This window comes from Notothenia rossii (assembly GCF_949606895.1).
Source record: "Notothenia rossii genome assembly, chromosome: 12".
NCBI classification, from domain to species: domain Eukaryota; kingdom Metazoa; phylum Chordata; class Actinopteri; order Perciformes; family Nototheniidae; genus Notothenia; species Notothenia rossii.
The window spans coordinates 23,612,551-23,637,981 of NC_136911.1; the positions used below are offsets into that span (position 1 = coordinate 23,612,551).

Sequence of the window (25,431 nt, forward strand, 5' to 3'; positions counted from 1 at the left end):
GAAAGACAGAATATAGCATGTTGAAAAGAGAGAGAGAGAGAATATAGCATGTTGAAAAGAGAGAGACAGAATATAGCATGTTGAAAAGAGAGAGAGAGAGAATATAGCATGTTGAAAAGAGAGAGAGAGAGAATATAGCATGTTGAAAAGAGAGAGAGAGAGAATATAGCATGTTGAAAAGAGAGAGAGAGAGAATATAGCATGTTGAAAAGAGAGAGAGAGAGAATATAGCATGTTGAAAAGAGAGAGAGAGAGAATATAGCATGTTGAAAAGAGAGAGAGAGAATATAGCATGTTGAAAAGAGAGAGAGAGAGAATATAGCATGTTGAAAAGAGAGAGAGAGAATATAGCATGTTGAAAAGAGAGAGAGAGAGAATATAGCATGTTGAAAAGAGAGAGAGAGAATATAGCATGTTGAAAAGAGAGAGAGAGAGAATATAGCATGTTGAAAAGAGAGAGAGAGAAAGACAGAATATAGCATGTTGAAAAGAGAGAGAGAGACAGCCTTTGGGACGAAGACACACACCGGTTAACTCTTTAATAATCAATGACCTGTCATTTCATCTGAATCTCGTAACCTCACGGTGAGACCTTCCCGTGTTCACGGTGAGACCTTCCCGTGTTCACGGTGAGACCTTCCCGTGTTCACGGTGAGACCTTCCCGTGTTCACGGTGAAACCTTCCCGTGTTCACGGTGAAACCTTCCCGTGTTCACGGTGAAACCTTCCCGTGTTCACGGTGAAACCTTCCCGTGTTCACGGTGAAACCTTCCCGTGTTCACGGTGAGACCTTCCCGTGTTCAAGGTGGAACCTTCCCGTGTTCACGGTGAAACCTTCCCGTGTTCACGGTGAAACCTTCCCGTGTTCACGGTGGAACCTTCCCGTGTTCACGGTGGGAGCTTCCCGTGTTCACGGTGAGACCTTCCCGTGTTCACGGTGAGACCTTCCCGTGTTCACGGTGAGACCTTCCCGTGTTCACGGTGAAACCTTCCCGTGTTCACGGTGAAACCTTCCCGTGTTCACGGTGGAACCTTCCCGTGTTCACGGTGGGACCTTCCCGTGTTCACGGTGAGACCTTCCCGTGTTCACGGTGAAACCTTCCCGTGTTCACAGAAACAACCAGCAGATATTTGTATGTGTTGAACCAAAGAAAGGAGGGAGATGAGACGAAGAGAAGCGTTTGTGAAGTCTTTAATTCTCCTTTCAAACAGTTTGAGAACGATCTCACTTTCTAGAGCATTCAGAGTTCATCTTTGAGACAAAAGAAAAAGAAATGGCCTCACTTTTTATATACAACCACACGTTCACGTTCTCCTGCAGAACAACCACACGTTCACGTTCTCCTGCAGAACAACCACACGTTCTCCTGCAGAACAACCACACGTTCACGTTCTCCTGCAGAACAACCACACGTTCTCCTGCAGAACAACCACACGTTCACGTTCTCCTGCAGAACAACCACACGTTCTCCTGCAGAACAACCACACGTTCATGTTCTCCTGCAGAACAACCACACGTTCATGTTCTCCTGCAGAACAACCACACGTTCTCCTGCAGAACAACCACACGTTCACGTTCTCCTGCAGAACAACCACACGTTCTCCTGCAGAACAACCACACGTTCATGTTCTCCTGCAGAACAACCACACGTTCATGTTCTCCTGCAGAACAACCACACGTTCTCCTGCAGAACAACCACACATTCACGTTCTCCTGCAGAACAACCACACGTTCTCCTGCAGAACAACCACACGTTCATGTTCTCCTGCAGAACAACCACACGTTCATGTTCTCCTGCAGAACAACCACACGTTCTCCTGCAGAACAACCACACGTTCACGTTCTCCTGCAGAACAACCACACGTTCACGTTCTCCTGCAGAACAACCACACGTTCACGTTCTCCTGCAGAACAACCACACGTTCACGTTCTCCTGCAGAACAACCACAGTTCATGTTCTCCTGCAGAACAACCACAGTTCATGTTCTCCTGCAGAACAACCACAGTTCATGTTCTCCTGTAGAACCACAGTTCATGTTCTCCTGTAGAACCACAGTTCATGTTCTCCTGTAGAACCACAGTTCATGTTCTCCTGCAGAACAACCACAGTTCATGTTCTCCTGCAGAACAACCACAGTTCATGTTCTCCTGCAGAACCACAGTTCATGTTCTCCTGCAGAACCACAGTTCATGTTCTCCTGCAGAACAACCACAGTTCATGTTCTCCTGCAGAACCACAGTTCATGTTCTCCTGTAGAACCACAGTTCATGTTCTCCTGCAGAACAAGCACCCGGTCAGCTCCAGGTTCCTCAGAGTCAGAGTCTTAGAGCAGACGTTGTGTTCAGGGACCGATCTGCTCCTCCATCTCCTCGCAGACCGTGTCGCCGACAGCCACCACCGTCTCTTCCTGTTTGTAGGCGAGCGCCGGCATCGTGTCGTCGTCAAACAGGATGTGCGGTTCCTCCTCCTCAGCTGCCCCCCCCCCCTCTCCATGCATGCGCTTCCTGTGCTGCTGCAGGTTCCCGCTGCGGTTGAACCTGGCGCCGCAGAGCTCGCAGCCATGCGGCCGCTCCCCCGTGTGGATGATGACGTGGCGCTGCAGCTGCGAGCGGCACTTCTTGTCCTTCCCACAGATGTGGCAGACGAAGGACTGCGCGGGCCTCTCTCCGTTGGCGTGGACGACCTCTCGGTGGCGCTTCAGGTGTCCGAGGCGCCGGAAGCTTCGGCTGCAGAAGTCGCATCCGTACGGCCGCTGGTCGCTGTGGATCAGAGCGTGACTCGACAACAACGAGCGGAACTTGAACACCTTTCCACAGATGGAACACGGGAACTCTTTGGATGACGGGACGTGGCTCTTCCTGCGGTTGTGATTCTGCGCCCCGTGGCTGATGTTTCTGAGGTGAACGCGGTCGTGGTGCTGCTTCAGGGAGGCGGCGCGGTGGAAGCTGCGCGGACAGAGGACACATCGGTGCGTTCGCTCCGCAGAGTGAATGCGGCTGTGCGCGGCGAGAAGCGCCTCTGACTTCAGGCGCTTCCCACAGACGCTGCAGGGGAACGGGGCGTCAGGCGGCGGGCTGTCCAACGTGCTGCTGCTGTGCACCAGGATCTTGTGGCGGTTCAGCTGATACTGGCGTCCGAATTTCCGCCCGCAGATGTCGCAGAGGTGCGGCCGCTCGCCCGTGTGAACCTGGAAGTGCACGGCGAGCTGCGAGCGGCACGGGAACTCTTTACCGCAGAAATCGCAGAGCAACGAGCTAACCGGCGGCGGTTTCTCGCCACCGTCGACGTCCACATGCACGATTTTCTTGTGGTGCTCCAGGTCGTTGGTTCTCATGTACGCTTTGGGACACAAATCGCAGCGGAACGGTTTCACCCCCGAATGGATGACTTCGTGCGTTTTGAGGCGTGATCGGCAACTGAAGGTCTTTCCGCAGGCGGAGCACAGCCACGCGGGCGCCGGGCGATGTTTCTGGCGATGCTTCGCTCCTTCGGGGTGCAGGCGGGTCAGGTGGTGCTGCAGGTTGTCTCTGCGGTTGAAGCGCAGCTCGCACAGGTGGCAGGCGAAGGGTTTCTGACCCGTGTGGATGAAGGAGTGGCGCGCCAGGCTCGCCTTGTTCTTCATCACTTTGCCACACACCTCACACATGGTGCTGCCCGGCTCCAGCTTCACCGGGCGCAGAGGTGCATGCTGGGAGTCGGAGTCCAATTGGGGAGGCGAGGCAGGGGGGGGAGAGTCATCTGAAGAGGGGGGGAGATATCAGAGAGGAAGGAGTTAATGCTTTACAAGGAAAGATAATGAAATCAAATAAAAGTAAAAGATCAAATATTCTTATAAACGAACATAAATATTGTTAAACTACTATTTTCGAAACATTACAGAAAACATACAAGTGTAAAAATAGATCGTACAAAAAATATAAAGTCTTTTATATTTTAGAAAATGTGATATAATATAAAAAAATTTGGGCTGTCAAACGATTAAAATTAATGAATCAGTGTGTGTGTGTCTGTGTGTCTGTGTGTGTGTGTGTGTGTCTGTCTGTGTGTGTGTGTGTCAGAGTATGTGTGTGTGTGTGTCTGTGTCTGTGTGTGTGTGTGTGTGTGTGTGTGTGTGTGTGTGTGTGTGTGTGTGTGTGTGTGTGTGTCTGTGTGTCTGTCTGTGTGTGTGTGTGTCAGAGTATGTGTGTGTGTGTGTCTGTGTCTGTGTGTGTGTGTGTGTGTGTGTGTGTGTGTGTCAGAGTATGTGTGTGTGTGTGTGTGTGTGTGTGTGTGTGTGTGTGTGTGTGTGTGTGTGTGTGTGTGTGTGTGTGTGTGTGTGTGTGTGTGTGTGTGTGTGTGTGTGTGTGTGTGTGTGTGTGTGTGTGTGTGTGTCTGGCTTCCTGCATAAAGTCAAGTGCTCGGCGCAGTTGTCGGCGACATGTCGCTCCTCTGTTTTCATTGAAACAGCTCCTTATATCCGTTAGCGCAGCTAGCTAGCACCAGATGCTAACAACAACAACAACAACAATACACGTAAGGTCTCTCTCTCGCGCCACACATAAACACACCCTCCCGGTCCTCCCGTTGGCCAGTCGGTGCCTGCCGGTGAGCGTGGGAGCGTGGTCTAGATGGTATTTTAAACTTATTTTTATTTATTATTATTTATTTTTTTAACTTGACAGCCCTAAAAAATATATATCAAAAATGGATTTAATATAAAGAATACATAAATATATATATAATAAAATAATATGTCTCCGTCTGTGGATGATTGAAGTCTCTCACCTCCTTCAGCTGGAGTCCAGATGGGGTCACCTTCCTCCTCCTCCTCCTCCTCCTCTTCCTCTTCCTCCTCCTCCTCCTCCTCCTCTATCTCCTGGGGGGGGTCAGTGACAGCCGACCCCCTGCGGCGCCCTCGTTGCACCGGACTCTGTTTTGTGGTCTTCTTCCTCAGGGGGGGGGCCCTCCTCTTCAGGGGAGGGGGGGGGCTCCTCCTGCGGGGGGGCTTGATGGTTCTGGTTCTGGTACGGTTGGTGCAGTGCTGCAGCAGAACCCCGTCAGAACCATCTGACCTCACTGCGAAACACTGCAGCAGAACCTCAGAGGAACCTGAGAGAGAACAGAGGTTTACACCTGAACATCAGCAGGAGAGGACTCTTTAAAGTAGAGACACTACATACTGATTTACACCTGAACATCAGCAGGAGAGGACTCTTTAAAGTAGAGACACTACATTCTGATATACACCTGAACATCAGCAGGAGAGGACTCTTTAAAGTAGAGACACGACATACTGATTTACACCTGAACATCAGCAGGAGAGGACTCTTTAAAGTAGAGACACTACATTCTGATATACACCTGAACATCAGCAGGAGAGGACTCTTTAAAGTAGAGACACTACATACTGATATACACCTGAACATCAGCAGGAGAGGACTCTTTAAAGTAGAGACACTACATACTGATATACACCTGAACATCAGCAGGAGAGGACTCTTTAAAGTAGAGAAATTACATACTGATATACACCTGAACATCAGCAGGAGAGGACTCTTTAAAGTAGAGACACTACATACTGATATACACCTGAACATCAGCAAGAGAGGACTCTTTAAAGTAGAGACACTACATACTGATATACACCTGAACATCAGCAGGAGAGGACTCTTTAAAGTAGAGACACTACATACTGATATACACCTGAACATCAGCAGGAGAGGACTCTTTAAAGTAGAGACACTACATACTGATATACACCTGAACATCAGCAGGAGAGGACTCTTTAAAGTAGAGACACTACATACTGATATACACCTGAACATCAGCAGGAGAGGACTCTTTAAAGTAGAGACACTACATACTGATATACACCTGAACATCAGCAGGAGAAGACTCTTTAAAGTAGAGACACTACATACTGATATACACCTGAACATCAGCAGGAGAGGACTCTTTAAAGTAGAGACACTACATACTGAGATACACCTGAACATCAGCAGGAGAGGACTCTTTAAAGTAGAGACACTACATACTGAGATACACCTGAACATCAGCAGGAGAGGACTCTTTAAAGTAGACACTACATACTGATATACACCTGAACATCAGCAGGAGAGGACTCTTTAAAGTAGAGACACTACATACTGATATACACCTGAACATCAGCAGGAGAGGACTCTTTAAAGTAGAGACACTACATACTGAGATACACCTGAACATCAGCAGGAGAGGACTCTTTAAAGTAGACACTACATACTGATATACACCTGAACATCAGCAGGAGAGGACTCTTTAAAGAAGAGACACTACATACTGATATACACCTGAACATCAGCAGGAGAGGACTCTTTAAAGTAGAGACACTACATACTGAGATACACCTGAACATCAGCAGGAGAGGACTCTTTAAAGTAGACACTACATACTGATATACACCTGAACATCAGCAGGAGAGGACTCTTTAAAGTAGAGACACTACATACTGAGATACACCTGAACATCAGCAGGAGAGGACTCTTTAAAGTAGAGACACTACATACTGAGATACACCTGAACATCAGCAGGAGAGGACTCTTTAAAGTAGACACTACATACTGATATACACCTGAACATCAGCAGGAGAGGACTCTTTAAAGTAGAGACACTACATACTGATATACACCTGAACATCAGCAGGAGAAGACTCTTTAAAGTAGAGACACTACATACTGATATACACCTGAACATCAGCAGGAGAGGACTCTTTAAAGTAGAGACACTACATACTGAGATACACCTGAACATCAGCAGGAGAGGACTCTTTAAAGTAGAGACACTACATACTGAGATACACCTGAACATCAGCAGGAGAGGACTCTTTAAAGTAGACACTACATACTGATATACACCTGAACATCAGCAGGAGAGGACTCTTTAAAGTAGAGACACTACATACTGAGATACACCTGAACATCAGCAGGAGAGGACTCTTTAAAGTAGAGACACTACATACTGAGATACACCTGAACATCAGCAGGAGAGGACTCTTTAAAGTAGACACTACATACTGATATACACCTGAACATCAGCAGGAGAGGACTCTTTAAAGTAGAGACACTACATACTGATATACACCTGAACATCAGCAGGAGAGGACTCTTTAAAGTAGAGACACTACATACTGAGATACACCTGAACATCAGCAGGAGAGGACTCTTTAAAGTAGACACTACATACTGATATACACCTGAACATCAGCAGGAGAGGACTCTTTAAAGAAGAGACACTACATACTGATATACACCTGAACATCAGCAGGAGAGGACTCTTTAAAGTAGAGACACTACATACTGAGATACACCTGAACATCAGCAGGAGAGGACTCTTTAAAGTAGACACTACATACTGATATACACCTGAACATCAGCAGGAGAGGACTCTTTAAAGTAGAGAGACTACATACTGATATACACCTGAACATCAGCAGGAGAAGACTCTTTAAAGTAGAGACACTACATACTGATATACACCTGAACATCAGCAGGAGAGGACTCTTTAAAGTAGAGACACTACATACTGATATACACCTGAACATCAGCAGGAGAGGACTCTTTAAAGTAGAGACACTACATACTGATATACACCTGAACATCAGCAGGAGAGGACTCTTTAAAGTAGAGACACTACATACTGATATACACCTGAACATCAGCAGGAGAGGACTCTTTAAAGTAGAGAGACTACATACTGATATACACCTGAACATCAGCAGGAGAAGACTCTTTAAAGTAGAGACACTACATACTGATATACACCTGAACATCAGCAGGAGAGGACTCTTTAAAGTAGAGACACTACATACTGATATACAGCTGAACATCAGCAAGAGAGGACTCTTTAAAGAAGAGACACTACATACTGATATACACCTGAACATCAGCAGGAGAGGACTCTTTAAAGTAGAGACACTACATACTGATATACACCTGAACATCAGCAGGAGAGGACTCTTTAAAGTAGACACTACATACTGATATACACCTGAACATCAGCAAGAGAGGACTCTTTAAAGAAGAGACACTACATACTGATATACACCTGAACATCAGCAGGAGAGGACTCTTTAAAGTAGAGACACTACATACTGATATACACCTGAACATCAGCAGGAGAGGACTCTTTAAAGTAGAGACACTACATACTGAGATACACCTGAACATCAGCAGGAGAGGACTCTTTAAAGTAGACACTACATACTGATATACACCTGAACATCAGCAGGAGAGGACTCTTTAAAGTAGAGACACTACATACTGATATACACCTGAACATCAGCAGGAGAGGACTCTTTAAAGTAGAGACACTACATACTGAGATACACCTGAACATCAGCAGGAGAGGACTCTTTAAAGTAGACACTACATACTGATATACACCTGAACATCAGCAGGAGAGGACTCTTTAAAGAAGAGACACTACATACTGATATACACCTGAACATCAGCAGGAGAGGACTCTTTAAAGTAGAGACACTACATACTGAGATACACCTGAACATCAGCAGGAGAGGACTCTTTAAAGTAGACACTACATACTGATATACACCTGAACATCAGCAGGAGAGGACTCTTTAAAGTAGAGACACTACATACTGAGATACACCTGAACATCAGCAGGAGAGGACTCTTTAAAGTAGAGACACTACATACTGAGATACACCTGAACATCAGCAGGAGAGGACTCTTTAAAGTAGACACTACATACTGATATACACCTGAACATCAGCAGGAGAGGACTCTTTAAAGTAGAGACACTACATACTGATATACACCTGAACATCAGCAGGAGAAGACTCTTTAAAGTAGAGACACTACATACTGATATACACCTGAACATCAGCAGGAGAGGACTCTTTAAAGTAGAGACACTACATACTGAGATACACCTGAACATCAGCAGGAGAGGACTCTTTAAAGTAGAGACACTACATACTGAGATACACCTGAACATCAGCAGGAGAGGACTCTTTAAAGTAGACACTACATACTGATATACACCTGAACATCAGCAGGAGAGGACTCTTTAAAGTAGAGACACTACATACTGAGATACACCTGAACATCAGCAGGAGAGGACTCTTTAAAGTAGAGACACTACATACTGAGATACACCTGAACATCAGCAGGAGAGGACTCTTTAAAGTAGACACTACATACTGATATACACCTGAACATCAGCAGGAGAGGACTCTTTAAAGTAGAGACACTACATACTGATATACACCTGAACATCAGCAGGAGAGGACTCTTTAAAGTAGAGACACTACATACTGAGATACACCTGAACATCAGCAGGAGAGGACTCTTTAAAGTAGACACTACATACTGATATACACCTGAACATCAGCAGGAGAGGACTCTTTAAAGAAGAGACACTACATACTGATATACACCTGAACATCAGCAGGAGAGGACTCTTTAAAGTAGAGACACTACATACTGAGATACACCTGAACATCAGCAGGAGAGGACTCTTTAAAGTAGACACTACATACTGATATACACCTGAACATCAGCAGGAGAGGACTCTTTAAAGTAGAGAGACTACATACTGATATACACCTGAACATCAGCAGGAGAAGACTCTTTAAAGTAGAGACACTACATACTGATATACACCTGAACATCAGCAGGAGAGGACTCTTTAAAGTAGAGACACTACATACTGATATACACCTGAACATCAGCAGGAGAGGACTCTTTAAAGTAGAGACACTACATACTGATATACACCTGAACATCAGCAGGAGAGGACTCTTTAAAGTAGAGACACTACATACTGATATACACCTGAACATCAGCAGGAGAGGACTCTTTAAAGTAGAGAGACTACATACTGATATACACCTGAACATCAGCAGGAGAAGACTCTTTAAAGTAGAGACACTACATACTGATATACACCTGAACATCAGCAGGAGAGGACTCTTTAAAGTAGAGACACTACATACTGATATACAGCTGAACATCAGCAAGAGAGGACTCTTTAAAGAAGAGACACTACATACTGATATACACCTGAACATCAGCAGGAGAGGACTCTTTAAAGTAGAGACACTACATACTGATATACACCTGAACATCAGCAGGAGAGGACTCTTTAAAGTAGACACTACATACTGATATACACCTGAACATCAGCAAGAGAGGACTCTTTAAAGAAGAGACACTACATACTGATATACACCTGAACATCAGCAGGAGAGGACTCTTTAAAGTAGAGACACTACATACTGATATACACCTGAACATCAGCAGGAGAAGACTCTTTAAAGTAGAGACACTACATACTGATATACACCTGAACATCAGCAGGAGAGGACTCTTTAAAGTAGAGACACTACATACTGAGATACACCTGAACATCAGCAGGAGAGGACTCTTTAAAGTAGAGACACTACATACTGAGATACACCTGAACATCAGCAGGAGAGGACTCTTTAAAGTAGACACTACATACTGATATATACCTGAACATCAGCAGGAGAGGACTCTTTAAAGTAGAGACACTACATACTGAGATACACCTGAACATCAGCAGGAGAGGACTCTTTAAAGTAGACACTACATACTGATATACACCTGAACATCAGCAGGAGAAGACTCTTTAAAGTAGAGACACTACATACTGATATACACCTGAACATCAGCAGGAGAGGACTCTTTAAAGTAGAGACACTACATACTGATATATACCTGAACATCAGCAGGAGAGGACTCTTTAAAGTAGAGACACTACATACTGAGATACACCTGAACATCAGCAGGAGAGGACTCTTTAAAGTAGACACTACATACTGATATACACCTGAACATCAGCAGGAGAAGACTCTTTAAAGTAGAGACACTACATACTGATATACACCTGAACATCAGCAGGAGAGGACTCTTTAAAGTAGACACTACATACTGATATACACCTGAACATCAGCAGGAGAGGACTCTTTAAAGTAGAGACACTACATACTGATATACACCTGAACATCAGCAGGAGAGGACTCTTTAAAGTAGAGACACTACATACTGAGATACACCTGAACATCAGCAGGAGAGGACTCTTTAAAGTAGAGACACTACATACTGAGATACACCTGAACATCAGCAGGAGAGGACTCTTTAAAGTAGACACTACATACTGATATATACCTGAACATCAGCAGGAGAGGACTCTTTAAAGTAGAGACACTACATACTGAGATACACCTGAACATCAGCAGGAGAGGACTCTTTAAAGTAGACACTACATACTGATATACACCTGAACATCAGCAGGAGAGGACTCTTTAAAGTAGAGACACTACATACTGATATACACCTGAACATCAGCAGGAGAGGACTCTTTAAAGTAGAGACACTACATACTGATATACACCTGAACATCAGCAGGAGAGGACTCTTTAAAGTAGAGACACTACATACTGATATACACCTGAACATCAGCAGGAGAGGACTCTTTAAAGTAGACACTACATACTGATGTGTCTCACCTGTGTGTCTCCAGCCCAGCTGTTGACTCAGCAGATCCACCTGGACAGCAGCGTCTCTCCGTTCTGCTGAGTCGCTCTGACAGCCCACTTCTTTCCTTGTCTCCTCCTTCCTCGTCTCCTCCTCTGGACTCTCCCATTGGCAGCCTACCTCCCTCCTTGTCGCCTCCCCCCTCAGCAGGAGCTCACAGAGCGGCTCTCCGGACGACATCTCTGCAGGAAACAGATATAAAATAAAATGTTTTCTAACGGTTTCTATGACAACAAGAAAGATGAAAATACAGATTAATAAATTTATTTGAGTTTTGATCATTTATCAAGTTATTCAGGGAGTATTTTCTCAAAATAAAAACCCATTTCTAAGTTGTTAAAATAGGCGATGTGACCCTATAACCACTATAACGACGTAGGTGTATGATGTCGAAAAGCTGGTCCAGCCTTTGTGTCCTCCAGCAACTCCAACCTCCTCAAACCCCCCAGGACTAAGCTCCGTACTAGGGGAGACCGGGCTCTCTGCTCGGCTGCCCCCAGTCTGTGGAACGCTCTCCCCGACCACATGAGAGCACCACAGACAAACCCATCTGTTCAGTAGAGCCTTTCCCTAGACCTCTTATTTATTTATTTATCCATTACCCTCCCCCCCCCCCCCCCCCCTTTTATTTTAATTGTTGTTTTTTTTGTGCTTTTTATTAATTCTACCGTACTGTGTAATGTTTTTATACCGTTCATGCTCACTGCTTGTAGCACTTCGGGATTTGAAGTCAAATATTAAGTGCTTTATAAATTAAACCCATTATTATTATTATAAAACATAGATCAATTTTCGATACATTACAGAAAGACACGTATTCAGAAGAGTATTTACACAAAATAAAATACTCTCCATTTCAGATATCTAAAGGGACAGAGACATATAAACACTGTGTACCTTATATACATTCAAAACGGTGCAGCTTAGAGTAGCTTTTATTAAAAGTTAAATATATAATGATATATATCAGATATGGTGTTACAACCTTCTGCTCCTCTACAGTTCAGAGGTGCATGGTGTACTTCTACTCCACTACATGTATTTAATCCCTTTAGTTACTTCTCAGATGTGGATGAATGATGTGAAATCTAATCAAGTGTTAAATCAGACTTTAGTTCCACCTGGAGTAAATCCACAAGCTACCCTGCAGTATACAAAGTCATTCAAACTAGCTGCACCTTTACCAGCTTTGAGAACACTTTCATGATCAATCATTATAAAACATATCATATCTATTATTCTGAAATGGACCAATCTGCACAAAGACTACTTTTACTGTCTCTACTTTCACTATATTTTGATGAGAATACTTTTCTACTTTTACTTGAGGAACATTTTGAATGCAGGACTTTTACTGTAACAGAGTATTCCTACACTCTGGTACTTCTACTTTTACTCAAGTACAAGATCTGAGTACTTCTACTTTGACTCAAGTACAAGATCTGAGTACTTCTACTTTTACTCAAGAACAGGATCTGAGTACTTCTACTTTTACTCAAGTACAAGATCTGAGTACTTCTACTTTTACTCAAGTACAGGATCTGAGTACTTCTACTTTTACTGAAGTACAAGATCTGAGTACTTCTACTTTTACTCAAGTACAAGACCTGAGTACTTCTACTTTTACTCAAGTACAAGATCTGAGTACTTCTACTTTTACTGAAGTACAAGATCTGAGTACTTCTACTTTTACTCAAGAACAAGATCTGAGTACTTCTACTTTTACTCAAGTACAAGATCTGAGTACTTCTACTTTGACTCAAGTACAAGATCTGAGTACTTCTACTTTTACTCAAGAACAAGATCTGAGTACTTCTACTTTTACTCAAGTACAAGATCTGAGTACTTCTACTTTTACTCAAGTACAAGATCTGAGTACTTCTACTTTTACTCAAGAACAAGACCTGAGTACTTCTACTATTACTCAAGTACAAGATCTGAGTACTTCTACTTTTACTCAAGAACAAGATCTGAGTACTTCTACTTTTACTCAAGTACAAGATCTGAGTACTTCTACTTTTACTGAAGTACAAGATCTGAGTACTTCTACTTTTACTCAAGTACAAGATCTGAGTACTTCTACTTTTACTCAAGTACAAGATCTGAGTACTTCTACTTTCACTGAAGTAAACAATCTGAGTACTTCTAAGTGAAATCAAACCTTTTCGGAACATTATTGTTTTATTAATTTGGAGGAAATGTGAAAGTATTCCTTATTTGCCTGTAAAATAAATGCATTGTTTTAAGTTAATAATTGAATAAAATATTCTAATAAAGCGTGTTTTTTTAGCTTTTTGTCCCATAACTAATAGTTCCTCTAAAAGGTAATTTTAAATGTTTTTTAAATCAAAATAAGCACTTTATTATTTGAAGAAGCAACGTTCCCTCAGAAGCTAACATGCTAGCTAACACCAGATAAACGGATTTTCACCGACAGACAGAAAACAAAGAGTCCGGTTTACCAGCAAGTTGAGCGGCCAGAAAGCAGCGTGAGGAGGGATTAATGTCCGGAGAGGATTTTAATCTAATCGATAAAGAAACACATTTAAATCGTTAAACTGATTTCACTTCTTTAGCAGATCAACCGCCGCCGACAACACGGTCCGCACCGGAAGTGAATGTTCTTCTTCTATTTCCTGTGTCATGAGTGTGCGGTGAGAAACGTCCGCCCCCTGCTGGTCAGACTGTGAATAACAGCCATCCCTATCTACCTGTCGATTACATTAGAGATTTTAAATATATCTTTCATATAATATAAAGTAAAATAGACAGACAGACAGACAGACAGACAGACAGACAGACAGACAGACAGACAGAGAGATAGACAGACAGACAGACAGACAGACAGACAAACAGATAGACAGACAGACAGACAGACAGACAGACAGACAGATATATAGATAAAGAGATAGATAGACAGACATACAGACAGACAGACAGACAGACAGACAGACAGACAGACAGACAGACAGACACAGGCAGAATATTCTGGATCCATCCAAAAAAAACAATATATATTTTGTACATATTATTTGAACACACACAGAGACGCTGGTTTAAGAGTGTATACATATTTTTATTTGCAGTATTTTATAATCATACAACATAAATAAAAGCTTTCATTACAATAATGTTCTCGTCAGCAGCAGAGCCATTTACAACCAGAGTTACATCAATAACCCAGAGCCATTTACAACCAGAGTTACATCAATAACCCAGAACCATTAATAAACAGGGTTACATCAATAACCCAGAGCCAATTACAACCAGAGTTACATCAATAACCCAGAACCATTAATAACCAGGGTTACATCAATAACCCAGAGCCAATTACAACCAGAGTTACATCAATAACCCAGAACCATTAATAACCAGGGTTACATCAACAACCCAGAGCCATTGACAACCAGAATTATATCAATAACCCACAGCCATTTACAACCAGAGTGACATCAATAACCACAACCCAGAGCCATTTACAACCAGTGATACATCAATAACCCAGAGCCTTTTACAACCAGAGTTACATCAATAACCACAACCCAGAGCCATTAATAACCAGTTACATCAATAACCCAGAGCCTTTTAAACCAGAGTTACATCAATAACCCAGAGCCATTAATAACCAGTTACACCAATAACCCAGAGTTACACCAATAACCCAGAGCCATTTACAACCAGTTACACCAATAACCCAGAGTTATTAATACAAATAGTTACATCAATAACCACAACCCAGAGCCATTAATAACCAGGGTTACACCAATAACCCAGAGCCAATAAAAACTAGGGTTACTTCAAAAACCACATATTTAACGGAAGGACGGACTCTGTTTTTTTGTGTTTGTGTTTTAAGCAACACAAAGGTCCCTTTTCAAAAACAGATGATTTAAGAGTGACAGTGATTATGAGCAGCCGATACTGTGAGTTTAAAAAAATGATTGGTTTAATGGAAACAACGTAAATATTGAATAGTGATTGTCTCTCTGCGCTGCGAGAACAAGACAACATCGAAACGACTGAAGGAATAAATATTCTGCTTCCTGCTTCCTTATGTACAATATTAACAGCTGCCCGAAACTCAGGAGGAGAAAACACCACATAAGAAAAAGAAGACGGACGACGACAGTGAAACCAACGCTAAAATATGTTGAACTAAAAACCAGGCGATGTTCAGAGACTCTCACGACTGAAAGCTGACGAACAAATCTTTAGTTTGATGTAATTATGGTTCATTTTTAAGTGTTTTTAACTCATTATATAACATTAGTGCTCGTTAAAGGACCATACCATGTTTTAAACACAGCGACACATATTCCCAGATTCATGAAAAGTGACTTTAAATGAGTTTTTCTGCAAAATTCTCAAAATACATTTATTTGTAATTATACATTTCATATAATAAACATGTTTCTTTCCCATCAAATGTTTTTCTTATTATTATTAAAAATGTTTTTCATAAGTATAAAAACTAGTTTCGGGATTATTTCTGTAATTCTGAAACCTTTCCCTTGTTTTTTTAAATCCCTCTCGCATCAAATATATTGTTCCCAATACTACACTAAATTTGGGCATCATTTTAAAAATTAAGATGTATATCTTAATAGTCTTTTTCTTTTTCCGTAATCATGTAAACAGTTTTTTTCGTGATTACGAGAAGAAAAAAAAGAAATTCAAAATGTGTATATATTTATTTTTTTATTCTTTATTTCTTATTATTTATTTTTCTAGTATCAAGTAATATTTTCCCCTAATTATACATAATTTTCCGTTATTACTAAATATTTCTTTCGTGACGAGGAAATATTTTATTTCTAATTATTTTCTTTAATAATTTGAAATATTTCTCGTTTCTTTTTTACCCTTTCTTTGGTGTTTGGAGAGAACTTCATGAACTTTAAGCATCACGTACAATTAAAAACATTATTTGAAATATTCCAGCAGCTCCACGTGTCGCTGTGCATTGAGAAATGTAAACAGGAAGTCCTTTATTAAAGCAGCGGTGAAACAGGTGGAGGTGAGTTCACAAAGATCCTGTGTGTTCGCTGACAGGACGCTCCACTCGGAGTGAAAAAGCGGAGATGTTTTGGTTCATCAAGACGACAAAAAATGTAAAAGAAATGACACGGTGAGTTCAAACAAGGCAGTGCAAAAACTCCTCTTCCTCCTCCTCCTCTTCCTCCTCCTGCAGTCAGTAGTAAACCTCCTCTCCTTCCTCCTCTCCTTGACTCCTTGTCTCCTCTCCTCTCGTTGGGTTCAAGCAGAGTTCAGATACTCCAGAGCGACTTCATAGCAGAACTTATACTGTTCCTGTCGAGGAAAATCACCCAAAAAACACACTTTTTAGCATTTAAATATACATAAATAAAAAATAAATATATATAAATAATATTACATTCATCTATAGATTATTGTACGTTTCAAATCGTTTAAAGAAAAAGAAATGTAAATATTACCAGCAGGTCCACCATGTTTGGTTTGTTGTTTCTCAGAGTTTTTACGGCGTGAAAGTTATCGACGCAGCGCTGCTGACGTAACATTTCACACACGATGCTGACGCTGCAAAACACTCCACTACGACCACCGCCATTTCTGAGGAGAGGAGGCAAGGAGAGGAGACAAGGAGAGAAGAAGAGGAGAAAAGGAGAGGAGACAAGGAGAGGAGACAACGTGAGAAGGAGAGGAGAAAAAGAGAGGAGAAAAGGAGAAGAGACAAGGAGAAGAGACAATGAGAGGAGAGAAGGAGAGGAGATTTAATTTTCAGCATGTGTTTCCACTGTTTGGCCACCAGATGGAGACAAAACACCACAAATGAGCTCAGAATCAGTGCATTTGGAAGTATAACCGTATATCTTCAGTAGTATAGCAGTCTTTAACGATATTAATAGTAGAAATAAAGTACTCTGTGATATCTCAGTAATCTGTAGTGTCATAAAGTACTATCTGATGTCATAGAGTACTCATAAAGTACTCAGTAATGTCTCCTAAAGTACTCTGTAATGTCCTAAAGTACTCAGTAATGTGTATTTGTGCAGTACTTCTCTCTTACAGGCAGTGCACCACGGTCCTCCCTTCCCCCCCGTCGTACTCGTCCTGCCACTTGTCCACCTGGTGGACGAGCTTCAGGAAGGATCGCTTGTTTACGGGCGTGTCGCGGTACATCGGCCAGCCGAGGAACTGGAACTGCTGCACCATGCGGTACCCGTCCTGAGGCTGGGGGGAGACAGGGGGGAGACGGGGTTAAAACAAACACACCCTAACAGTATGAGAGTGTGGTGAAAAAAGAAACACAACCCAAAGTAAAATCACTTGAAAGCTAAAGCTAAACACTGAGAGGAAGTAAGGAAAGGAAAGGTAAAGAGGAGGTGAGGAGAGGTTAATAAGCAGGTTAGGAAAGGAAAAAGGAAGCGGGAATAAGGAAAAGGAAGAAGGACATAGGAAAGGAAATATGGATACGGATAAAAAGGAAGAAGAAAGGAAGGCAAGAAGGAAAGTACAGGAAAGGGAAGGATAGGGGAAAGCTCATTGTAAAGGAGAGAAGGAGGGAAGGAAATAAGGAGAAAACCAAAGAAGGGGTAAGTAAGGTAGGACAGGAATGAGGAGGTAAGGAAAGGTAAAGTAGGACATAGGACATGGAAAGGAAATAAGGACGTGGAAAAGGAAAGGAGAAGAGGAGGGAAGGGAAGGAGAAGTAGGACATAGGAAAGGAAGGGAGAATGTTAGTAACACATGTAAGAAGTGAATAAAAAAGAGACAGGTAAGGGGGGGGGGGTTAGCCGATTCTAACCTAAATGTGAGCCGACAGGGAGGAGAGAGCTCTCGAATCAAATGCACTGAGAGCTAAATCCGACCTGCCACCGGGAGGCGGGTGGGGGAGGGGGGGGGCTTGGGGGGTCTGGATCAAACACAGCCAAAATGAAGTGAGACGCAGGGAGGAAACGAGGCACAAATCAAACCTAAACTCAGCCCGACAGGGGGGGCGAGGGGGTGGTTAAATCAAACGCATCTGATCTAAATCTGCTAAAAGAACTGGAGAGAAACTGAGGTTTTTGGATCGAAATAAGGAGGAACGTTAGGAGACAGAAATCAAACACACCCTGAATACCTGAGGACGTAAAGGGGTCAAAATCAAACACAGGGTACGTTTGATTTCGTCTGTTTACACTGTCTGCTAGATATTTAGTTATTAAGATTTCACCCTCCTCTACTGGCACGACTAGCATCAAAATAATCTACCAACACCAGTTTGATTTGACTTTGAAACCAGTCCAAATGCAGGCGAGAAAAAGCCATAAACCCATAACAGACGACAGTTTCTTTCCAACGCTAATCCCCGGTTTTCTTTCACAACTTTTCTAGGTCAACCATTTGTTTAAAAACAAGTCAAAGACCAATTCAAGTCGAGAGCAAGACCAGTTTGATTTGTGGAGACCAAGAAAGGTTCAAAACTAACTCAAGTCGATTCAAAGACCAGTTGTTTTTGAGTCTGAATCACAAAGACCGAGCTTCAGATTCATCCTCACAACATTTCTGTGAATCTGAGGGTTTTAACACGATATATAACTGAGTGTCTTCAGCGTAAAACAAACAGAGGGAGGTGTCAGACAGTAAAACAAACGCACCCTGGCCGTGTTGTAGATCCTGAAGATGCGACTGATGACGTCTTCCTCCAGATCTGCAGAAACAAACTCCACCTGCAGAGAGCCGAGGCGATGGAGGCCGTTTTCAGGCCAGTACTGAGGACACAACTGGGACAAAGAGACAGAAAGACGGGGTTAAAGATGAGACTGACCTGGGACCAGCTGCTATAGTGAAGACTCTCCTCTTATAGTGAGGGCTGGTTTAGGCTGACCTGGGACCAGCTGCTAGTCCTGCTGCTATAGACTGAAGACTCTCCTATAAAGAGTATAGTGGTTCAGGCTAACCTGGGACCAGCTGCTAGTCCTGCTGCTATAGACTGAAGACTCTCCTCTTATAGTGAGGGCTGGTTCAGGCTGACCTGGGACCAGCTGCTAGTTCTGCTGCTATAGACTGAAGACTCCCCTCTTATAGTGAGGGCTGGTTCAGACTGACCTGGGACCAGCTGCTAGTCCTGCTGCTATAGACTGAAGACTCTCCTCTTATAGTGAGGGCTGGTTCAGGCTGACCTGGGACCAGCTGCTAGTCCTGCTGCTATAGACTGAAGACTCTCCTATAAAGAGTATAGTGGTTCAGGCTGACCTGGGACCAGCTGCTAGTCCTGCTGCTATAGACTGAAGACTCTCCTCTGTGACCAAGCTTATAGTCTTTTAATGTCTCTAATGTACAATGCCTTCTCTTTGTATGCTGCTGCTGCAACGCAAACATTTCCCAAAATGGGATCAAAAAAGTACTTCTTATGTTATCTCTTATCTTAGTGAGGGCTGTTCCAGGCTGACCTGGGACCAGTACTTAGTTTTTTGCGTCTCTCAAATTGCAGATAAAATGTTGTTTGACCTCTGCAAAGTATGTTCTTATATATGGAAATGAGCTTTTCTTATATCAATAGATTAAATTAGATTCCTTTTTGTCACTACAGCAAAACTCCAAGCATTCCCGATGGTGCAATCACACATAACAGACAGTCTAAGATTCATGCTGACAATACAAGCTAAAACTGTTCATATATAAAGTGACTATAGATTGGACCTATGATACATTGAACAGCACGCTTACAAAACAATAACATTACCGTACAAACACAAGAACAATACGGTCAAGGCAGTAAAAGATGTAAACAAGTCAGTAAGTAAGGGTCAGTGTATGTTTTGGTCATGGGATGTTCTTTTCACAAATGGATATTCAAAAACAAAAAACCACTGGATATTTGATTTCCGTTTTCAAATTGAAAAACCAAAATTGAAATACAAGGCGTTTTTCTTTATCATAGTCAAAAATGGATTTACTAAACTTAAAAAACGGGATGATTTTCATTTTCTACTTCTCAAAACAAAAAATAAAATCACGAGAAAACAGAAACAAAAAAACAGTTTTTTCATATTCTGCTACCGGAAGTTATCTTTCAAAATAAGAGCGCAGAAGAGGACGGTCAATCCGTGTATCTACGGTCCATTTGTTTTCACAACGAAAACGGCCATGACACATATTGAGTACTTTGTGAGTACTCTCAGAGTCCCCTCCATCGTAGCCTACAGAATGCATGTGTATCTGCTATCTTTGATGAGTCATAAAAAGACCATTTTACCTTTAATGAAATTAATACTGTTTGACTTTGTGTTAGTTAGCCTACTACTTACAATACATTGAAGTACTTTCACTGTGTACCTTTTGAGAAATACTCTGTCCCCTGCTGAGAACAACATCAAGCCACTTCTGCTAAGTTTGATGAGGGAATGATTTTGTGTTGCCATTAGTTCTTCGTGAGATCGATCCTGTTGGACTCAGATATGTTACATCACCCATTATAACTATTTTATTTCCTTTTTTCTCTTCTCTTAACTCATAGTCCTGTCTTTAAGTACAATACAATGTAAACTCATTTTCCTGCACCATTTGAAGGCTTCATAACAGGCATCTTGACTGCATGTGTTTGGAGAAATGACACAATCAATGGCCCAGAATTGTACTTATTATAAATTATGAATCTTGTGGAGCTTGAAAAAATACACACTGGCTAAGCCGGTCAGGTTATATATATATATATATATATATATATATATATGCCTTTTTTGGAGCCCTTTTCTGCAATATTTATTCAAATGCCACTGGTTATTTAAACCCCTATCTGAGGATAATACAAACAACCATAAAACGCCCTTTGTCTAGAGAGCCATTGAAGCCCATGAAGATCTTTCCACAAATCTTTTCATCTGCTGTATTAATAAAGCTGCCACGTGTTTTCAAATTCAAGTTAACGCACTATCTGTGCAGAATGGACCGTAGATACACGGATTGACCGTCCTGATCTACGCTCTTATTTTGAAAGACAACTTCCGGTAGCAGAATATGAAAAAACAGGTTTTTTTGTTTCTGTTTTCTAGTGATTTTAGTAGAAAATGAAAATCATCCCGTTTTTTGAGTTTAGTAAATCTATTTTTGACTATAAAGAAAAACGCCTTGTATTTCAATTTTGGTTTTTCAATTTGAAAACGAAAATCAAATATCCAGTCGTTTTTTGTTTTTGAATATCCATTTGTGAAAAGAAAATAGAATGACCAAAACATACACTGACAAAGTAAGTTGTATTGATCAGTGCAGGTGATAATTACAAAACTAGAATGAAATATGTTTTCTATAGAAACCTCTTATAATTCCTAATTAAGAAGATTTAAAAGACTGATAAGTGAAGTTCGAGGTTTTGTTTACCTGTGCGGGGTCCACGTCGTTCAGCATGACGATGGACGTGCAGTGATAGTCGAGGACGAGACGCCAGAAATCTTTCACCGTGTTTGGCAAAGGATGCTGGGTAACGATGAACGCTGACGGCTGCTTGTAGCTCTGTAACAGGAAGTGACATCACACAGGTGAATAAACAACAACAAGGGGACACAGTAATAAAGGATAAAGGATTTCCAAACACTCAAGCTCATCCAATGAACTCTCCCAAAGCATCATGGGAACTTGATTAAATTAACAAAATAAAGATACTTAATAAAATACATATAATGTTTTTCATTGGTCCCTCTTCTTTAGAGAAGACCAGGAAATGATGGATACACGGATCGTGTTCAAATCAATAGGCACGCAATGACTCTAAATAATAATGATCACGCCACCAAACACACATTCAGACTAAAGAAACCAGCCTGTTTGGAAAATGAGAGAAGTAGAAAGTACAGGTATTTGAGTTCAACATGTAAGAAGTAGAAAGTACAGGTATTTGAGTTCAACATGTAAGAAGTAGAAAGTACAGGTATTTGAGTTCAACATGTAAGAAGTAGAAAGTACAGGTATTTGAGTTCAACATGTAAGAAGTAGAAAGTACAGGTATTTGGGTTCAACATGTGAGAAGTAGAAAGTACAGGTATTTGAGTTCAACATGTAAGAAGTAGAAAGTACAGGTATTTGAGTTCAACATGTAAGAAGTAGAAAGTACAGGTATTTGAGTTCAACATGTGAGAAGTAGAAAGTACAGGTATTTGAGTTCAACATGTGAGAAGTAGAAAGTACAGGTATTTGAGTTCAACATGTAAGAAGTAGAAAGTACAGGTATTTGAGTTCAACATGTAAGAAGTAGAAAGTACAGGTATTTGTGTTCAACATGTAAGAAGTAGAAAGTACAGGTATTTGTGTTCAACATGTAAGAAGTAGAAAGTACAGGTATTTGTGTTCAACATGTAAGAAGTACAAAGTACAGGTATTTGTGTTCAACATGTAAGAAGTAGAAAGTACAGGTATTTGAGTTCAACATGTAAGAAGTAGAAAGTACAGGTATTTGAGTTCAACATGTAAGAAGTAGAAAGTACAGGTATTTGAGTTCAACATGTAAGAAGTAGAAAGTACAGGTATTTGAGTTCAACATGTAAGAAGTAGAAAGTACAGGTATTTGAGTTCAACATGTGAGAAGTAGAAAGTACAGGTATTTGAGTTCAACATGTAAGAAGTAGAAAGTACAGGTATTTGAGTTCAACATGTAAGAAGTAGAAAGTACAGGTATTTGAGTTCAACATGTAAGAAGTAGAAAGTACAGGTATTTGTGTTCAACATGTAAGAAGTAGAAAGTACAGGTATTTGAGTTCAACATGTAAGAAGTAGAAAGTACAGGTATTTGAGTTCAACATGTAAGAAGTAGAAAGTACAGGTATTTGAGTTCAACATGTAAGAAGTAGAAAGTACAGGTATTTGAGTTCAACATGTAAGAAGTAGAAAGTTCAGGTATTTGTGTTCAACATGTAAGAAGTCAAAGTAAAAAGTCGTCAGAAAAATAAGTCGTGGAGTAAAGTACTGAGACCAGAAACGTGTACTTAAGTACAGTAACAAAGTATTTGTACGTACGTCCATGAGAGCAGCGTTGATGTAGTTGGAGCTTTCTCCGTCGATGGTGATGAGGAAGGGGAGGCAGCGGTCTGGAGGAAGGACGTCCATGCAGCGGTTCTTCTCGTGGTTCCTCGGCAGCAGAGCGATGCTGCAGTCCTCGACCCGCAGCGTGGGCGTCACCATGTTCAGCGTCTGGACACCGATAACAAACTGTTAATACTTAAAGCAGTAAAATCTACCATACTAAACAATACCCCTAATAACAATAATCAATATTTACATCTAAAAATCCAAAACCATCACACTTTTCAGTTTTTGAGACCATAAATACCAATATTTCCACCATTAAACAATAAATAAGTAATCATTAGTTATAGAAAACAGCATAACAGATAAATACCAATACTATTAATAATAAAAATAACAAACAATATCATCAAAGAGTCTGCATTAATTAGAGCTATTATCGTTCATTACCCTTTAAAATAGGCTTATTTAGTTAATAACTGTTTCAAATTAAGTAAGTTATATATATGATTGCAGATGTAATGGTTTATTACTCTTAAATAATTGCTTATTAAAATGAATATCTGCAGAAGTAATGGTTTATTAGCATTTAATAACTGATTACTTACATTTGAAACTGTATAATCAGTTGTTTATAACCCTTTAGTAGTGGGTAACAAACATTTATAGGTGCAGAATTAAAGTGTTATAACCCATTATACACCGTTTACTAACAAACGTATTTATATTATATATCATTAACACATGTACCTGCAGATACTACTCAGTCGTTCATTATGTACTCAAAACACGTTACCCTGAACTCCTCTTTGATCTGGCTGGAGTTGGTCTGAGGGTCCAATCGGTTCATCTCGTAGTACACAGAGCGCAGCTGATTGGCCGGGATGGCGGTGTCGCCGCAGAGACACGCCTCCAAGATGGCGTCGTGGATGAAGACGTACTGCTCCTGAAAAACCAAGAGAGGAACCGTCAGCTCTGGAGGAAAATGTCACTTCATAAAAGATTTATGTCAAGAGAGAGGAAGAGGAGTGACATTAAAGGAAGAAGAGAGGGTCATCTCTCTGTCACTTCCTGTCAGACTTCAGAAGCACTGCAGAACAATAACAACCAAACACTGCGGAGACATACCGTGGGTGAAGAAGGAATGAGAACAAACTAAAGTCTATATGTATGGCTATCTCTTAGACAACATATAACATAAGAAGCACTTTACTGATCCCACATTGGGACATGTTGTCGTTACAGCAGTATAACAAACAAGGCATTGCACACAAGTAGAAATTAAAAGACAAGAAATAAACAATTCAAAAATGTGAACATTTCAAAATAGAAATAAAACAGCATTAAAAAGTAAAAGAATATACAAGTTGACCTATCTATAAACTATCTGACAAATAAAACAATATTGAGGGGACAATTTTCAGTTAAATATTATTTGCATTAAGTGTGTAAAGAATGGAATATTAAACAACATGACAATTCAATTAATGTAATGTGCAATATACTGTATACTTCCACTTTTAATACGACTAACCTGACTGCTATCACCCTACTTTATCCATGCTACACTTTTAAATACTATAACTGGTATTTTCCTGGTCAACCTGGATGTGTATTTAGTCAATTATAATTTGTGTGATTTCCATTTCTATCTTTTACTTTTGATACATGCCTCTAGTTCAATATTTTTGATACTTTTGGCTCTTTTTAATTGCTGTAACAATGTAAATGTCCCCTTTGTTGGACGAACAAAAGTATTCTGATTCTGATTAAATGTGTTTTTTTGTGGACCCCACAATTCGGCTAAAATATGTGGACCCCTCAAAGTGTAGAAAACAAGTATGGGTGTGTTTGTTTGTGCATTTCTGTGTGTGTATTATAGTGTCTGCATTTATCTGAAAGTGACATTTGTC

The 25,431-nt window shown here is 41.1% G+C and overlaps 2 protein-coding genes across 5 annotated transcripts in view; both read right to left on the reverse strand.

Moving 5' to 3' along the window:
- Window positions 1-1,176: 1,176 nt before the first annotated feature.
- Window positions 1,177-14,160, reverse strand: LOC307026096 (zinc finger Y-chromosomal protein-like). 4 transcript variants are annotated; one of them, XM_079661216.1, is made up of 7 exons: window positions 13,999-14,160; window positions 11,509-11,718; window positions 4,767-5,090; window positions 1,842-3,740; window positions 1,547-1,604; window positions 1,414-1,471; window positions 1,177-1,367 (listed from the first exon to the last, which is right to left on the reverse strand). In XM_079661216.1, the coding sequence occupies exons 2-4, from the start codon at window positions 11,714-11,716 to the stop codon at window positions 2,344-2,346; spliced, it is 1,929 nt and encodes a 642-aa protein (XP_079517342.1). In that variant the 5' UTR covers window positions 11,717-11,718; window positions 13,999-14,160; the 3' UTR covers window positions 1,177-1,367; window positions 1,414-1,471; window positions 1,547-1,604; window positions 1,842-2,343. The 4 variants fall into 4 exon arrangements, with proteins under 4 accessions (XP_079517342.1, XP_079517341.1, XP_079517340.1 ...); XM_079661215.1 differs by having other exon boundaries at window positions 1,466-1,604; XM_079661214.1 differs by having other exon boundaries at window positions 1,177-1,604.
- A 431-nt stretch (window positions 14,161-14,591) lies between these two features.
- LOC307026470 (receptor-type tyrosine-protein phosphatase mu-like) overlaps window positions 14,592-25,431 on the reverse strand; it is a 113,430-nt gene continuing 102,590 nt past the window's right edge. The window contains exons 27-33 of the mRNA XM_079661859.1: window positions 24,315-24,464; window positions 23,510-23,683; window positions 21,881-22,012; window positions 19,159-19,284; window positions 17,586-17,749; window positions 16,993-17,128; window positions 14,592-16,846 (exon numbers count right to left, since the gene is read on the reverse strand). Of these exons, the coding sequence (XP_079517985.1) occupies window positions 16,793-16,846; window positions 16,993-17,128; window positions 17,586-17,749; window positions 19,159-19,284; window positions 21,881-22,012; window positions 23,510-23,683; window positions 24,315-24,464 (936 nt within the window). The 3' untranslated portion in view covers window positions 14,592-16,792. The remainder of the gene's footprint in view (window positions 16,847-16,992; window positions 17,129-17,585; window positions 17,750-19,158; window positions 19,285-21,880; window positions 22,013-23,509; window positions 23,684-24,314; window positions 24,465-25,431) is intronic.